The sequence below is a fragment of the Nyctibius grandis genome, chromosome 13 (genome assembly GCF_013368605.1).
Source record: "Nyctibius grandis isolate bNycGra1 chromosome 13, bNycGra1.pri, whole genome shotgun sequence".
Classification (NCBI taxonomy): domain Eukaryota; kingdom Metazoa; phylum Chordata; class Aves; order Nyctibiiformes; family Nyctibiidae; genus Nyctibius; species Nyctibius grandis.
In genome coordinates, this window is record NC_090670.1 from 2,531,442 (window position 1) to 2,550,799 (window position 19,358).

Sequence of the window (19,358 nt, forward strand, 5' to 3'; positions counted from 1 at the left end):
TCTTTTTCACCTTAATGCCACTCATGCTTTTATTGACTTCTGTCACGTTCATATGTATTTCATTGTATCCTCTTGCTCTGAGGACAAAAATTATTATTTACACGTCAAAAAAGGTATATATTTCAAATTTCAAAATAGTAAAAATCCACAAGACTTGAAAACACTCTGAACATACCTGCTGTTTTACAGCACAGCCATACCAATTTACCAGGATGTGAGAAATACTCAACAAGATTGAGAGTTCTGTTTCTTATTGCGAGTAGTATTTGTATTGTTGAACGTTTAATTTTTCTGAATAGCAGCTTGTCCAATTAGTCATCTGTATCACTGGCATGAACTAACCTGTTCTGACAAAAATTACACACTGTAGGAATTTATAGGGTGATACGCAGTTACAAAGCCCCATTTTCCCTCACCGCAGGCAATCCATGTAGAAGAGTGACGCCTGTGTGTTTTCTGTGAATTCACCCATCAGGGGAATTCTGGGGATTGAGTTTATTCCTCCAAGGGAGAATGCAGAGACTCAGTACCCCATCCTTAATCTTCATACCCCCTCAAAAGGTAAGGGATGTCCATGCTCAAGCCTCTTGTTGCTGTACCACCGGGCTTTACCAGCTTCCTGCAGCTTGTCCTGCTGGTTTTTGCAGGATGCATGGGGGATATGCATTTGTTGTTTTGAACAGCACTTTTTAAATAGATACAATATTTAATTATCCCCGATATTTGCAAAACACACTCAGAATCACAGCAATGTATTTTGCTTCTGAAACACTTTGATTTTTTTCTGTTTAACAAACAATTGTTTATTTCTGAGTGTTGAATTTACTATTTGTCTTTTGTTTTTATTCTGGTATTTCAGGATGGCTTAATCATTTTACTGATAATTAGCTATTCTCATTAAAAACTTTGAATAACACACAGCAGATAGAAACCTAGTGCCACTTTTCGGAAGTCCTCTATAAACAAATATGTTTTCCTTGGGATTTTTTTTGCCTGTGCATGTATTTGCACACACTTCATCAAACATAACTTGTACACACACACAGTCAGCATATTCACTTTAAGTAATTTTATTGGAATTGAGATATAAGACTTAAAGAATTGACTATGTCTGTTTAATTGACAGTCCTGGCTGGGACAAAATTTACTATTTATTAAAATTACCTTTTTGGATTTGGTATAATACCAAAATTTTACATCAAATACCCTTATTAAACTATTTTTTTAATAATATGAAAAGACCCCTTCGCTCTGAGCTCCGGATCACAGAAGAATTATATTTGCTGGAAATATCTGAGTGATGATAGAGGAGGAGAAAGCAGGTGCTCTTTTCAATAAAGACTCCCAGGCCAGATGAGTGAAGAAGGTTCTTGTGAGGAACTTGCAGAATCACCCAACATGGTTTATTTGGATTGGGTGCATCCACTGAGAAAGGGATAGAAAAAGGCATTGTTCCAAAGACATGATGGCTGGCAAATTCTTGGAAAGCACTGAAGACAGGTATTTTTCACAAAGAAGGTGGAGGACATAAGTAAAGCTGAGAGGGAGAAGGCAGGAGACAGTTTATCGGAGAGCAATCATGAAGCAGGGTGTTTTATTAAAAACTTACAACCCTTATTTAGGGCAAGTGACCTCCCAGAGCACGCATTTCTGTAAACTCAGTGGATGAGCTCTTACAGTCTGCCATTTGGAAAGGCAAGAAGAGGAGCTGGTATTTCCAGGAGGAGTGGAGGTGGGGAGCGGAGCACTCTTTGACTATTATTTTTCAAACTTATTTATTGTGACATTGTGGGATAGACGAATTAGAGTAGTTAGAAAACCAAGAAGTATAATGCTTGTCTTCAGAAAGGGGAAATGCAAGAGCCAGGGAATTATAGACCAGTCACTTAATCTGCCCAGTTTGCGAGCACTTGGAAGATAACAGATGAGTAAAAACAATATGAATTTATTATGAAGAAATCATTGAACAGATTTAATGCTCTTATGTGAGCAGTTAACTGGCCTGGTAGATAGGAGAGAAGCTGTATATCTTACTCTGATGTTAATACCTTTTCTCATGACATTCTCATCAGTGTGGCATAGAGAATTACTGACTAGGTGAAGATGAGATTGAATGGGTGGAAAATTACTGGATAAGCTTGCCTAACAACTGCTAATGGTTCACTATCACACAAAGGACCTATCATTTAGTATTCAACAGACAGGTGATACATGTGGGTTTGTTCCATATTTTCTTGACAACCTGAAGAATCTGCTTACTGAATTTGCATATAGTGCTAAACCAGGAGGGCCTGCAAATGCAATGGAGTCTTGGCTGGTAATCATAAATTAGTTTGAAAAACTAGAAAAAAAGCTCTAAAAACATAATGAAATGAAAGAGGGGCAAGTGTGAAATATTCTACTTGGAAATAATCAACTGCAGTTATGAAGAATGTAGCAATTGAATATATGGCAATCATTCAAAAAATGTGGAAATTACAGTAAACAAAAAGCTGAATGTCATGTTGGAAGGAAATCAAATACCTGACTGAGAGACAAACAGGAATATAAACCACAAGATAAGTGAACTAATTGTTGTGCCTTATTCAGTATTAGTACAATCTCAGCTGGGTACTGGGTACACCCAGTGTACACTGGGTACTCCCAGTCTAATCAGTTGGAGAAAGTACAGAGCATACTACAATTCATTGGTGATTTAGGAAACGAGCCCCGTGAGGGAAGAATTAGGGGGGTTTTGTTGTTTTCTAGCCAAAATACAGGAAAACAGATAGTATTCATAATGTGAAAATAAATAAAAAGTTAAAGAAGAGTGAAAAGGAAAGTTATCACTTTCTGGGATGGGTAGAACAGGAACAGAATTACATTGAAGCAAAAAAAATTACACTCCTATGAGGTTAGATTTTTAAAAAAATCTATTTGGGAATAGCAAGGCTATCACCCTCTTTGGGGGCAAATTGAATAGTCATATCATCTCTCCCCTTGCTTTTTTTTCTATTGTCAACTTCATTGACTAACCTGTAACCTTGACAACTGCTGAATACTGGTCACAAGAGACTTGGTAGAGGTAATTTCTTTTCTGATTTTGAAATGGAGTTTCTGCTTGTCTTTCTGTGATGGTGATAATTTGTTTTGACCTACGGGCAACTGTATCCAGCTGCAGGTAATTTGAGGAATTACTAGAATATCTTGTATTTAGTCTCTTTACTAATACCGCCATGCCAAACTGCAGAAATAATGGTAGTACTCTGAGTGTAGTGGTTGATATTGTGTGTAAGGTGGCAGGTCCTAATTTCCAAAGATATGAGAAAGTACGTAGTGAATGGTTCCTGTCTGGCAGTCACTTATCTATTTGCATTGATAATACAAAAGAAACCTGAACCATTTCATCAGAGTATAACAGGCTTAACAATAAGCATAGAAGAGTAGTATAATTTGGACCCCTCTGCAGACTGATATTCTCATGAAAAAACATCTCTTTTTTGGTATTTAGGATTGCTTTTACTTGTTGAATCACATAAAAAGAGTTTCAGTGCTTATCTCTAGAAGATAGAAAGCCTTGTATTTAGAAAAAGGTTATAATTGGTCTTCATAGCTTTTGTGCAATTTCTAGGTCACTGTGTTTTCCTTCCACCTGCAGAAAACTAATTGTATTTATTTAAGCACAATTTTGTATTTGAATGGGACTTTTTAATATAAATAATCTAAACAATAACACTAAATAAAAATATTTTCTATTTCTTGAATATAAACACGGACTGTACCTTGGTAGAAAAATATTCTTTGTATATATATATATATGTATCCTTCACAGAATATTCAGTTGTAGTCCTTATAACCATTGACTTGGGCTTCCCTATGGCATTTGAGTAAAAAAAAATTGTGTTTAACTTCATTTAAAAATTTTAAAAAGCAAAAATCAAAAAAGACCCCCATACTTTATTAATACTTTTAATATTTAGATGCTCATATTCATTGCTTAGGTTAATTTACTGCTGGTCACCATAGAACCTATATTTGTATCATCGTGGTACAAGCATCACAGCTATGGTTTCAGTAAAAAATAAGAAACAGTAGATGACTATGAATTCAGTTTTCTAAAAAAAAATCTAGGTATTCTGTCCTTGTTAACAATAAATCTTCTACTGAAATCAACATTATGTCTATGAACACTTTCATTCAGTGCAAGTATTCCAGAGTTCTGTAATTAATTTTTATATTAATGGCATTTAATAGTGTATATCCTTCCTCCTGTTTTAATTCATGTTCTGCATTGGTTAAAAATCATATTTTGATTCTGAGTCTCAGATTTTTCCATGAGATAGCTTTCAAATTAATTTCACTACTGGTCTTTTATCAGTTTCTTTCATAACTAGTTTTGAATTCTTTGGTAAAAGTGTGTTTCAGTAGACATCTTTTTGGAAGAAACTTCAGTAATTCGAAAAAATGACTAATCCAAAAGAAGAGGTCAAGAGTCCTAAAACGACGAACATTGACTTTGTTGTTACTTGTAGCACAGAAAACATTAATTTATTCTTCATGTGTTGTTGTTGTGTTTTGCTTTTTTTTTTTCAGCCTGTAATTCCAACCAGCCCAACGAACAGCTCTACAACACCAACAAGTACAATGGGCATATCCTCAAAAATGGAAAACTCTGCACTCCAGGATGTTTTCATTCTGTCTCCTATGTCAGGACTTTATGGCCCCAGGTATTTACATTCTAATGAATCTGAGGTTTTGAAAAGTAAAATTTTACACTTTAATTTCACTAGATTAAAAAGCCCCACAATCAAACTAAATATTTAGTAAAATTAAGAGCTAGAAATACATTAAGCACTATATGATTATTTTGAGAGACTTAACTTTCACTTACCTAGATACAATTTGAGCAAAGCCTGGTTTTATTCCTAAAGTCAGAAAGCATTTAAAGACATCTTTAATAATTTAGTTTTATTTACTTTTATGTGACCACTTGTATCTTATTCTAAAGCATGCATTTCTGCAAGGGAGACCCTTGCCTTCTCATGTTATACCAATTCCTTATGCTCACTTTCAGATACTAGACAACTTCTGAATAACTATGTTTATCTTACAGTTAAAATGGAACCTAATGATGATTTCATTAATTTACATTTGTTGAATCACTTTTATGAAAGTTCTCCCATATAGCATTTCAATTAGAGGACTTTTTATTTGTAGTGTTTGGAAGAGACAGTTGTATGCTTTAGCTTTATCATAAAGTGGTTAATTTTTCCATAATCTTCTGGTTTACTGTTTTTAGGGATGAAATTGGAATAATGTCTTGTGATGACATCAGCAAATTTGGAAAGTCTGGAATGAAAGGCTCTGAGTCTCCAAGCTATTTTCTGGAGCATGAAAGCGGGAAATACTACACCTTAAATGAAGGTGAAGGGCACCCTGTGGGCTCTGACTATGAGAGAAGCAGAGCTACAGGAGTGCGGAGAAGAGAAAGAACACCCACTCACGGTAAGCTGGATTTCTTTAACATTTCTAAATTGACCGGATTTACAACTGTGCTGTTAACACTGCAACATCTCCAAATATCTGTCATTCTTTGTTAGACCATGACCTATTGGCTCTGAATACTAGACAAAAGTTTATGTGAAAGGATAATTTGTGTAATTACAAGCTAACATTCAGGATCAGGAGTGTGTAAGTTAGTTATAAATTTATTCTGCAGTGCATACTTAAAATTTTGAATGATACTTAAGTTCATATTATTTGGATAGCTAGCGTCTTGATTTACTCAATTTCATTCAGAAGCTCCTGGAGATTATTCTAGTTGCAATGATCTGGACTGTTAAACTTCAGTGGAAGGCCTGAAAAGACTTACTTGTGGTATGAAAGTATCTGTAAGATGTAAGGCCCTCCAAAATTCAGTGCTGTATTAAATGGTTATAATTACATGAGTAGTATCAAAACAATGCATTTGTTAATACTGAAAATATATTTCAAAATCTGAGAACGGGGACTGCTTAAATATATAAGATGCTATTGAAACAATAATAAACTCTGGGTTTATATAGAAATTTCATGTGTATGTAAATCCATATGAGCGTACAGGTATACAAACATATATGTGCTTGTATATGAGTATCTGTATATAAAAGGTATTGCTGAAAATGAATTGACTGATTTTTTTTTTTTTTTTTTTTGGTTATCTGGTAAAACTGATTTGCTTGGTGTTTGGTGAATTTTGGAAGAATATTACTGAAATACAGCAGTGTATTCTCCACATATTTGCAGTGGTTTTATTTTCAAGGCAGAAAGTTCTTTTTGTAAAGTTTACAGACTTAAGATAAAAGATTTCTTTTAAAAAACTGCAATTACATCTGATTTTGAAACTGGCATTACTTCTGAGCCTCAGAGAAAGCAGGGACTACTCCTTCCGATCATAGCATTCTGTACGGGCAGGTTCTATCTTTTGAGATATACATATATATATATATATATATATATGTGTGATGCCATCCATTAGTACTTCATTCACCTACTCTGAGACTAAGGTTTTTTTCCTTTCTCTCATTTTGTTAAAAAAAGGTTCCTATTTTTTTTTGTCTTTGATGTCTAGGAAAGGGAAAACCTCTCACAAGCTCAGAGTAGTAAAGGAAAAACGTGTCTGTGAAGAGCACAGGCAATAAAAAGATGCTGCAGTTCAGTGGAGGTGATACCAAAGGCAGTTACAGTGGAAGATCCAGTAACAGCTGAGGGAAAAAAAGAAAAATCTTTGAGCACTCCAGGCACTGATTCTGTTGGTCTGCTGTAAAACTGGTTAGTCTCTGGTGCAGGATTTGATACCATGGTTGTTAACGAATTTAGCTTCCCATGCTGCTTTCAGTTGTTAGTACTTAGCAACCATGCGGCTTTCTTTGCCCTGTTCTCACTGAGATGTTCTTACCACCATAAAGGTTAGGAGACAGGGCAACTGACGGCCCCAGATGCCAAAACAGATTTTGATATTTAAGATGTACAAGCATTTTCCTCTGTCAATAAATGTTTGCTGACGTTTTCTTATTAATGAGAGATATCTATGGCATAGTTTACATAAATTACCTGGGTTAAGGTTTCAACTGCATTACTTTTTGGCTAAGATCAGCTAAGGAGTGACAGTTAACTGATTTCACCTGCTGTTTTGAGAGCTGAGAGGGTAGAATTCAAGTCTGAAAACATGCCAGTTGCGAGAATACTTCAAATTACATCAAGCTGCAGTGACTGTTCACTGCAGCTAGAGAGTGATAATTCACTGTAGCGAGACTTTCCAACAAAGGACACCCAACTTTCCAAGTGTTGTTCTGTTCTCGTCATTTTAATAGTTTGAAAGAAATCTTAGCTTACGTTTCAAGTAAACTGAACTTTTGTCCTGTTTTTGTATTTTGCTGACTACAGCTGAATTTATGTTAAAAAATGGCAAAATATCAATTGTAAAACGGACAGGACCATGTGTATATATACAGTACCTTTTCAGAGTAGGGAAATTTTAATAGAACTTTGTTATATGTAGGATAATTTTAGTAACTTGTACAGCCATATAATTGATGCTTGAAAGAGCTGTGACCCTGAAGATTAGGATTCCATCTTAAGACTAGTAATACTCAGTCTTTATCTCCCTGATAAGTGACATCATTTTATAATAAAATTAGAATGAAATATAGATCTTAACTGTGATTAAAATTGGAGCCAGATGGATGTATTTGGCTTGCTTTCATAAATTCATGCTTCATGATGACTTAAAATGTTGGGTTCTGTGCCTGATCCCAGTAATACGCAAGATTTTTCTTGTGTTTATGATGGACAGTTCTGATTTTCTGTAACTTTGAAAATCTTGAAGGAAATTGATTTTGAAGTCTCAGGAATATGGCTTTGTTTCAAAAACAATTGTTAAACCAGAATTTTTTAAACTACAGATTAATCTGTCAATTGACAGACTTCCAAATCCAAATTTTGTTGTACTGTAGTAGAATGTTTTGTACTTTTTGAGGTACAGAGGTACATTTGAACCGTCAAAGTGACGATATGGCATTTGGTGGAAAGACAGGATATATGGTAGATCCAATAAACACGTATCTGGTGCTGGAACCAGATAGCCATGGGCAAAGTAAGGAAAATAAAACTTCTGACGTCTTTTGTGGTTGAGCAGATGCTTTCATTATTGCTAGAACTCACACAAGCCACAGTTCAGAAATTCCTGCTGTGGGCTTACCAGAATTAAAGCAATTCTTAGAAACCAGTCTCTGTTGCAGCTGGTACGTGGAAGGATACTCAGGCAGATGAGACCCTCAGTACTGATAATATACGCAGAATCCAAGAAGGCACAAAGTAATCCATTTTCTCAACCCATTCCTGAAAATTAAGCTCGTATTTACCATTGCTGCAGTGCATTTTTTTTTAACAAGCATCACACTCTATTATTAGTCCAACGCTAACATGCTATAGTATTTAGAGTTCTTGTGGCAATGCATATCAAATGTTCTCTGTTCATGTGTTAGAGGCAAAACCATCATAAATAAGTATTACTTATTTCTTTCAATTTATACCAGTATGCTTGTACACAATAATTTTCTACTCAGAAAAATATCCAAGTTGCAATGTTAAAATAGTTTATAGGTTACATTTGTTTAGGAAAGAACTTGGAAGTAAAATAAGCAGTATGCAAAATCACTAGTTCCTTTGTTTGGCTTGTGTGCTTTCTGTCCTAAATTTCTATTTTTGATGTCAATCATGCTGTGGCATCTGGCGTTTGTGTTACAAATCTCTTCAGAGCTTCAGACCTTTCTTCTCTTTACAGAAATACTGCTAAGTTTTATTATGTTGATCTTCATTTGTTATGTGCATTCTTATTTTCAAATTTTTGTTTTTAATTTATAATCTTACTTGTTTCACATTCTTTTCCATATTACTGATGCTTCCTTTTGTTTGATTTATTGGGGTTTTTTTCTTAATTAATATTGTTCATCTAAGGCCAAATTTGAGATTAGGAATTCAATAATACATTTGTAGTTAAAAGTAGTTTCAGCTGTTAGACAGACAGGGAAACTACATATATTTTCCATACAATTAGTTATACACCAGATTTTATGGTATGAGGGAAAGTATGATATGGGAAAATCTCAGTACGCTAGGTATATGTTACCCCTCAATTTTCAGAAAACCATGTTATCCAGAAGTGTACTTGTCTTGTATACCTGTTTGTTCTTAAATGCTTCTAACATTTTGGTAGGTAAAAAGCAGCATTTTGGAAGAATGGTGAATAAAAAGCTATATTAGCATACAAATAATCCACAGAAAATACTTTGTCACTCTAATCAACCTGGGGAAATTGATAATGAAAAAGAAACTCTTGTTTACATTTAAATTCTATAGTTATCCCAGAAACAAAGCAGTAGCAAACTACTTAAAAGTTTGCTCGAGTGCTAAAGAAACACACTAAATTTAGTCAGCTGGCAAACAGGAAAAGGAGTCTTTGGCTTTGTGGGTCAGACAGACCTTAACCCATAATCTAGAGGGTGCGTTTCTGTGTTTTGTGATATTAATGCACACTGACAAGGCCAAAGTGCTAATGCTTTATAGTCAGTTTGTAGTATTCCTCGTTTAATGGCCTGCTATCCGTGTTCTGATCCTGTAGTAGGGAGCGAATAATGCACATTACTATCTTACAGCCATAGTGCCATAAAATCATATTAATTAATAACGCTGAATCTTCTTTGTTGTTGTTACCAAACTGCACTCCGTGTTTTCTTTTTAAGGCATTTGAAATTAACGTTCCTTGAAATGAGGTTCTCTCATTACTCACAGTGCGATTTTCCAGATCAGATAGGTTTTACTGTTCAACTGATAGATATGTAATGTTGTATCTGTATTAATAGTCGTTCTAGTTTTACTAAAGCATATTAGTCCATTTAAAAACTGCTTTTCTCATTATTCCAAAACACCTATTTAATGAGTGAGCAAGCTTTTAGAGAACGGAGTTTAAAAATAAATTTCTAATCTGCTTTACATTTACAAGTAACTTCACCAAAGTCAGTGGTACTTTCCTTCAGAGTGGTGTACAATGAAGAGGAGAATCCGGCATATGTGGTGTTTAATTGATCCTGAATGCTACAGCTTTAATAATGTATAGGTGCTGATATAAAGGATTGCTCTGACGGGTCATGTCATGCATGTAATTTATAGGCACTACTTACTCTACCGCCTTCTATTTTTAGTCTTCAAAAATTATATTGGTTTATCTTGAATTGTTTCCAGGAGATTTAAGGCCTGTTTCTATGCCCACTGACTACAGTTGGATAGGGGAGGCAAAAGAACAAAACATGTACAAGAGGGGAAGCAGAGGTGAGTATTTTCTTTTTTCTCTGCTGTTCTCCAGGATTTTTTGTTGTTGTTGTTACTTAAGAAGCATGAAGATATCATCCAGGAACCAAATCTATTTTTCTGGAGTGTGACAGAGAATATAAAAGAACCGGTTTAGTATCTGGGGTTTTGCGTTTCTATTTCTGAAAATTAGAAAGTTTGTATCAGTAGGAAGGATTTAGTCTATCTAATTCTAGTATAAAGACAGACAAACATCAAAGGAAAAAAGACTTACAAGATTCAGATATATGTTAATAGCAATCAGTTCTTAATCTTCACAGTTCTAGAAAACAATAAGTGATGTTATAGATGTAAGGTAATGTCCTTTGAGACACATTTTGATTAACAGGAATGAATATTTGAAACAAGGATCAGCAATTGTACTGTCAGTGTTCAAACCAACAGTCCTAATCATAAATTTGTATTTATTCCAGTGGGAATTATGAAATTTGGAAGAAGCATGGTGATACTAAAGTTCCTTTTTTCCTTTTTTTCTTCTGCTAAAAAACGATTATTTAATTCAAAAGAGTATTCTTCAAATATGCAAATATGTTTATTGTTATGCCAATTGTTAAACATTCTTAAATAAATACTATTTTTTCAGAATGTTTTAGGCACAGTGTGGGTAGCTGACAGGAGTTCAACCTCACTGCTTATAATGTGACAAGAATGGTACTCTTGAAAATTTTAAACTACCTTTTTCAGTAATCTTCCATTCCAAGAGAAAACAAATTTCATTTAAGGCACAAGCCTTTTCTGATTTATTCCAAATCTGTTGATTTATGTTGAGTTTGTATTTCACTGTTACAGAGAGACTCCTTTTCTCAGACTTGTCGCCTGGCTGGTTCCCATTTGAAATTGTGCCTAAGTAGACTGCACGTCTCCATAAGACCATTATTCCAGTTTGTCAGGTTCCTTGAAATTACAATCCTTATTTCTGGAATGATCCCAGAGATGCTTCCTGCTTCATACAGTTTATAAATATTTGATGAGTATGCTCACTTTCACCTCAGATGGCAGGGGCTGTCAGTAAGGGTGGTGCCGAGTCCAGTGCAAGCCCTCACAATTCACTTGACGTTCACATGACTGGTTTAACAGTACCAAGTGATGATCTTTGACATTTCACTCAAATCTTTTGCCTGTGTTTATATTTTCTTTGTTACACAAGCCATATGATGTGGATTAGCTTCATCCTATCTGTCATGCAAGGACCTAGGTATGCACCACCATCTTTTCTGTGCCTAGGTTTTGTGCCAACTACTTCGTTTGCTCTTCACTGGAACCTTGGTACAAATAAGTTTGCAGAGGAAAGAGCCGCAGATGAAATGGGGAATTAACCAAGCTGACAATACAGATGCAGCCAAAATGGTTCTCTGTTTGTTTTCTCTTACTAATGTTTCTTTTTTCTTTTTTTCCCCTCCAACAACTGACTCTGAGAATTCACTCCTGCGATATCTGAGCGACGACAAGATACTGGTTATCCAAGAAGAGCCTTTGACACAAAAAGACAACAAAAGGGACACAGGTCGTCGGTCAAGAAAAAAGGGCAAAACCACAAGCAATTCAAACTACCCTATTAGTCCATCTGTATTGACATCTACTATTAATGTTAGGTTTGAACCTGGACAGCAAGATGTCTTGAATTTCTCGCTAGCAGAAAACAATACAGTTCCACTTTATCACGTAAGTACATAGCAAAAAACCTTATTACATAAAGTACATGGAAAACACTGAAATGTTTTCCTTTTAGGACCAATACAGGTATAAAGGCATATTCTTCTAATTTATGTTTTAATGTTGTATTTTATAGTCAAAAAAAGTTGCTTAATGTCAGTATCACAATAGCTTTCACATGAGAACAGTCTAGACAGAATGGAAAAATGCAAGGCAAAGACCATTTGATATCAGATGCTTTAAGTAAAATAGTGCTCTTAATTACTCAGTCCCTCTGAGTTTAGTTTAATTTGACCATATTATTTTTTCAAAGGTTCATAAGGATCCCATACTCAGCCTTTGATAATAATTAATTATAGATTAGTTTCTATGTTTTTGTATTTCCATTTCAATCACTATGTCTTGTAAAAACAGACAAGCTTAATGGAGTTACTTTTTATTTAAATTGTAGTACCATGGCCACAGTCTAGTAATGTGAATTTGTTCATACTGATAATAGAGGAAATACTTGGGACTAAAAACTATGGAGATGATATGATCCATTGGATGAATGACCGGCCATTTCTTGTAGCCACCATGAAAAAGCACTGGGTTCTCATGACTGTTGGCTAGTGCAGAATTTCACTGTACTGATTTGGATGTCCTGAAATAATCAATAGCCTTTCAGAGATCAGTCCTCACTGTTCATGCATTGTATGTGTATATTGCCTTTTATAGAGGCATTCTTAAATTATACTCATGGTCCTACCATTTGAGAGCAGACTGCTCCATTCTCAGGACACAGAGTAGTAGCTTCAAAGTATTTTGTGCTCAAACCTTAGTATCTTCAGGGCAGATTTTTGCTGGGAAAAAAAAAAAAAGCCTATTTCCTCCCCACATTTTGTATGGAAGCTTTCAAAAGTGTATTTATGTTCTAATCATGGTGAACTTCCTCCTAGAAAGACAAAAAGCAGGACTTGTAGTAAGTTTCTTTGGACTTTTTTTGCATTTGGGGCTTCTACTTGGTGTTCCTCTCTCTGAGCAAAATCTTGGGAGGTGACTGTATTTGCATCAAGTCTGAGAAGGTTCACCTCAGGGGTGAAATATAGCCAGCGATTCATCTCTGTTGCTGCAGGCTGTCAGCATTTGATAGTCTGAAGATCAGATAGTTCTCTCCTGTCTTCAGGAAATTTGAGTTTCCCTTTACTGTGCCACTTTAAGTCAGTATTTTTGGAAAAGGTGGAATATAGTATCTTGCATGATTTCCATAACATCATATGAGCTTTGCGTTCTGTATGGCAATTTGCAAATCACTCTACACATAAAAACAACCAGTTGCACATTATAGAAATACTATTTTGTCTTAAAGGTCTGCAATATTATAATAAGCAGTTCTAAATTATTTTTGTCAGCTGTTTTGTGTTTGTAGGTCACAGTGACTAGGAGCAGTTCTTCATTCTGTGGCTTTCATTGAGCACTGAAAGAAATGCAACTATTTGAAACAGACCTGATAAATTAGTAATATGATATTGCATGATAACATAATAAATATGAAAAAAGAACTTAATGATGTAATATGTCAGCTCCAAAGGGTCTGAAGGAAATGCAGGAAACTAGAATAAAGGCATTATCATGGGAGGAGATAACATTACACGTAGTGGTTGGTCTGTCCTTTTGGGTCAGTGCAGTACCTGTTTCATAAACTTTATTATAATGTACAGTAATGACAGAGGAGGACATACGTAAAATGATTATTCATGGACAAAGTGGTATAAATTCTTTTATCACCATAAATTTTCTGAACATTAGACACAAACCTTTGCAGTCCTTCAGGAGATAGTCATAGGAATCGGAATATCTCAGGCACTTAGTCAACTGCCTTATAAATATACAAGAGGAACTGAGTCGACAAATATACAAAGTTGCTGACACAGGTTTTGTGGGTTCTTGCCAGTACAGAATCATTCGTATTAACATCTTTCCACTTTGAATGCTGAAAGAATTCTGAAAAGCGAAGCAAAAAGTTGTTTGGCGTCTCTATCCTGAAAGACAACTACCCAGAATGAAAGTTTTAAATATCAAAGAACATTTAATGGCATTTTGATATCAAAAAGGAAGAGAAAAATAACAGATAGTTGTGTTTCTAAATAGAAATGTTTTGTTTTTTTCTCAGCTGTCTGGAGGCAATACTATTCGATGACAAAACTGGTTTAGTTTTTTTGTTGGTTTGGGGGTTTTTTTATGGAAGTCAAAACTGCAGAACTGTTATAATGAAATTTCCATTAATTCCTCTACACTTAACACATGCCCAGAACAACTTTTGGATATAGGTCAAAATTTCAATCCAGATAAAAAATGCTTTGGAAAATGGAGATGATAACGTTAAATAGGATCTTAATCAGCAAAGGGAAGGTGATAATGTCTTGTAAGCAAACAAGTATGGCATGATAGAAGGAGAGATTGAGATACGCGGTGTCGCTTAGCCATTGCTTTATTTTCTAAGCACTTATATAAATATGTACTCAAAAAAAAAGGCATTTATTTAACAGTAGTTTAAATTACCAGACACATACGTAAAAAGTTTTACAAAATTGGTAATTGCATGGATTCACCACTAGATTAATGCTTTGGAAGGCATGTTGATTTGGAACCTAAAATTAAACAATTAGACTGATTTCATAAGTTGCTGTGAGGATGCAGAGTTACTATATAAAATGGATATTTAGGTAATGCAATATTGGCAGTATGCCCAGGATATAAAATGATGCATAAAGCTATGTTGCAGTAAAATATTACTGTCAAGAAACATTGCCCCTTTCAGGATATATTTATAACTTTAATTTAATTGATACACAATTCTGTGATGCATGTCGCAGAATCGGAGGAAGAGTTAATTACAATTAACAAGGCTGTTATAATTAATTATTAATCAATAGACTATTTCTTAGAACATGACTTCCCATGTTTACTAATGCTTTGCTTCTGAAGTGACATTGTTTACCAGGTTAAGCCTAAATAGTGAGGCATATGTAAGTATCACAGGAATATATCCATTATAACCTTGCTGAAATACAGTACTGGAATAGACTCTGGGCTTACAAGAATAGAGTTAGAATTTGAATATGTTTTTATTTTGTATTACCAGAGCTTATTCTGAAGAAAATTAACTTCCCAAGTAGGACTCCTGCACAGCAGACCAGATGTACATGATAAATTTTTCATTCTGCATTTTTCCCCATAAAACAAACCACAAAAAATCTTGAATGGAAAACACTCTCCATCTTGAAACTGATGTTCATGATTTTAAACAACTTTAGCGAACTGTACATTTTCTGCTGCTCAGTTACATTTTGCACTATGGGAACCAGCTTCTGTCTAAAAGGAATATTGAAGTTCTTATTCCAGATCTGAAAATCCACAGAGTGTTCAACTTTGTGGTTTTACTGCCTCAGATTTGCACTAGTTTCTGAAGCTCTGAAATTTAATTTGCTGGTTACTACATTAAATTCTCAAATAAGATAACGATCTCTCATCTGGTTTTACTTGGCGATAAATGTTCTGGACCTATTATCTACCAAGTAATTAGGTATTTTGTTTGGTAGTATCATATATTAAGAAATTGGATTATAAACTATTGAATCTTCTAAATTTTTTGTGAATTAGAATTCAGTGTGTAGAAGAGATTTAATTTTTAATGAATTTTAAGGTAGATTCTTTCATTTCAATATTTCCTACATAGTAAAACAGAAATAATGGCTGCTTTAGGGTAGTCATTGAGAATGTTATGGCAGTATTCACTTTTTATTTTAAAGATAATTTGAAGCATTATAGTGGTTTAGGGTTAGCCATTTTTTCACAGTACTTCCCTAACTGGCTTTTTATTTTCTTCCTGCTGATCACAGGCAGTTGGTAGTGCTGCGTGCCTTCTAGCACAGAATGATGTAAACGCTATTTAACTGTTCTTGAGGCTGCAGAAGGCAGCTTGACAAATTACATAGAATTTAATGGTACATGCTGAGAACTAAAATGTGTGCAAAACCAATGTAGATCTGGTTTTTGTGTAATGCATGTGTGCTGGGATGTGCCAGACGTTCCAGACACTTTTTTTGGATGATAGGCAGTCTGAGTGCTACTATGATAAGTATAACAATTAAGAAAGTCTAGGAAAATCATACGTATTCAGCTACCTATGACTGAAGGAGGAGTCTTCTATTGCCAGTTTTGTAGGAAAACTGCTCATATTTTATTTCTTCCTTCCTGGCTTTGCAGGTAGAAAGAAAACTGTGCTAACTGTCAAGGATGAGAACTACTTTCTTCAGAGTTTTATTTCCTTTCTGAATTGCTGAATAAATTCTATCTTTGTTTTTTATTTGAGTATCTGTACTGTGGAAAACATTCTTTCCCTACCTTGCAGGTATGTTGAGAAATCACTATGAGGATGATGATGTGGAATCTAGCTGCTCAGATAACCTAATATAAGTCTTTCTAGCTTCTGTAGCTTCAAACTGATTCTGTCCAGTTGTACTGACTGTAAGATAAGATTATCTTGCATTTGTACTGTCCCATAACTGTGTACATGAAGGTTTGAGCTGACAAGTGTCTAGCTAGTATTGTAAGATGGATCCTTCAACAGCAATGTCCAATAATATATTTCTTTACAGTTCAGTTCAGACATGATCCTCTAAACTACACTCTTCATTAATCTATAAACAGTTCAAAAGGGAAAAGGCATTTCATAGTACAAGGGAAATAAACTACAATTGTCCTTAATTTCTATAAAACCCACCTAATTCAGTAAGGAGGAGCAAGAAGGCAGTCAGATTTGTGCTGGGTTTTAGTCCTGAGCAACTTATTCCATACAGTAAGTTTTGTCATATGCTGAAATATTTGCCTATGAGTTCCATTGCACTAAGGAAGGGAAATTACCATTGAATCAGAACTTTTGCTACCGTTTATACTCTGTCTGTAATACAAAGTGAAAACCACGTATAGATTCCCTAAGTTAGACCAGATTTAGCTTGTGTATCTGCACAGCGCAAACCAATGTTTGTTTCAGAGACACCTTTTTAGATCCAGAAGCAACTTAGAAAAACGGTTGAGCTTACTCCTGAAAGAATATACTGCACCCGGATCCAAGCACAGTATGTCCCTCCGTCTTTCCAGAGCACTGTGCAGTCGTGAAGCTCAGCTGAGGCATGAGCATCTCCGTTATTTGTTGTAGACCTGCCCTGGGCTCCAGTCACGCCGTATTTCAGGAGAGGGCCTGGGGTTCTGCGTTGAGCACACCGCAGTGGTCAGGACTGATGCGTTTGCACTGGCCTGTGATACTTGCTTCAGCAATTCAACCACGAGACAGGCTACGCGTTAGTGCTTGATTCCAAGTGTTTAGGCTACCTTGTTTGTTTTGAATTTGTTAAACTGGTAGTTATATTAGGATGCTTTAGAGCAAAGCAAACATGAGGCCATCTTTATCCAAACATACACAATGTTTTCATAAGTAATTTTGCTGTATTAGAGCATATTTAAATTATGTAATTCTGCAGTCTACAAACGAACACTACAAACTACCGATGAAAGTTAGCAAATGAAGCATTCCTTAACCTATTGTATCGTCATGTGTAAATTGCAGTTTGTAAAGCCTTCTCGAGTCCTTTGACTCCAGAAAGTCACAACAGAGCTAAGATTTACTGTATTGTATTATTTTAGCAAATAAATTTATGGCTTGTTTTTATTATTTCTTCAGGCTACCAAAAAAATTATTTTATTTCTGATTTTGTATATGTAGTCTAAAGATAAATTCAACAGCCATTCGGATTGATATGATTCAGCATTTGTTAATAAATGTTAGCTATAACTGATATTATTGCTACACTAATTGCAGTATTTATCATCCAGAAGAATGCACCACAGTTAATATGCTGTTTTTCTTTGACAAAAAAAAAAAAAAAAGCCACCCATTTCTTTGGAATGCAGTATTTATTCTTAGTTTTTGAAATAAAGAAGAACTTTTTTTGTTGGGATTTTTTGGAGGGGTGTGTAGGTATTTTTGGGTTTGTATTTTTTACACCTTTGTTCAGATTAGACGTCCCTTAAATTTCTTTAATTTCCCTTAAATTAAAAGAGTGGATTGATTGAGGACAAGGGTAGGCTTTGGTCAACACAAAATATAGTTTATCCATTGTTCTGATTTGTCCTTTTGGACTATTTTTTGCGTACCTATGTGAGATAAATTTTGTTAGCCACAGAGCAATCTTCCTTTAGACATTCTTTTAGAATACTTTTTTAACGTCACGTATAATCTAGGATAGCTTCACTTCTGGATGTAACATTTTTCCAAAAATGGAACTTCCATTCTGATAAAAATTTTGCTGCTTCTTCTGTTTACCTACTGTGTGCTGACATAATGTTCACAATGTACCATGTAATTAAAAATTCTGAGTGGGTATTTTTCGTCTGTCCTTAGTTAATTTTGTCACCTGTCATTTTTGGTTTTTTCAGCCTAAAAATCGAGTACCTCTGAACTGTACATGGATGTGGCTTCCATGAGATTATTTCCTGCCTCTATTATCTCTCCCCTCAACGAGAGTGAGTGGAAGAAAAACCTCAAAGGCTGCTTTCATTTTTAGCTGAGCATAATAAATTTGCAAGCGTATTCAGTGGGTTAAGCATCAGTCCACTAAGCTAGAGAGATAAGTAAAGCCCCTGGCAACAAGGCTACTGTTTCACTTTTGAACAAACATAATGTAAAGAAATGCTTGGGATAATGAATATGTGAGTTAAGGAAGCAGGTGAAGAAATAAGGTTTGTAGGGAATTCAATATCCGAGTATAAAAGAATGGAACGGTATTTATAATGAAGGTAAAAGAATCTTTTTTGCATCTAAATAAAAGACATGCCTAGATGGAATGAATGTATTGCATTGAGATTAGGAACTCTCAGTATCAAACTATTCTAGTCTCATTACCAACTATTCTAGTCTCTGCCGCTAGTAAACAACAACTAAACAATGACACCTGAATGTTTTCACACTGTCTCCGCAGTTCAGGGTTCTTTAGTTTTCTGGGATTTATGCGACTTCTTTACTTCTTAGTAGAAAAATATTTCTTTTCATTATGAAATCCCGATTCAAGAAAACAATTTTTTTGGTTTATCAGTTATTTATAGAAATTTCAGGTAAATAGGAGTTTCTACAGCATTTGCTTTGGGAGAGGATCATCAGATCTGCTTGTTAGACTGTGTAGGCCTTATTCTCCTTTCATTTCTACTTCTGTAAGGCAGAAGCAGATCCACTACAATCCCTAGAGCTACACAAATGCGAAGCTGACTCTAAAGAAGGCTGA

The 19,358-nt window shown here is 35.0% G+C and overlaps 1 protein-coding gene across 1 annotated transcript in view; it reads left to right on the forward strand.

Moving 5' to 3' along the window:
• LOC137669632 (connector enhancer of kinase suppressor of ras 2-like) overlaps window positions 1–19,358 on the forward strand; it is a 196,367-nt gene that overhangs the window by 136,678 nt on the left and 40,331 nt on the right. The window contains exons 11-14 of the mRNA XM_068411826.1: window positions 4,573–4,706; window positions 5,279–5,484; window positions 10,261–10,346; window positions 11,794–12,048. Coding sequence (XP_068267927.1) covers window positions 4,573–4,706; window positions 5,279–5,484; window positions 10,261–10,346; window positions 11,794–12,048 — 681 coding nt within the window. The remainder of the gene's footprint in view (window positions 1–4,572; window positions 4,707–5,278; window positions 5,485–10,260; window positions 10,347–11,793; window positions 12,049–19,358) is intronic.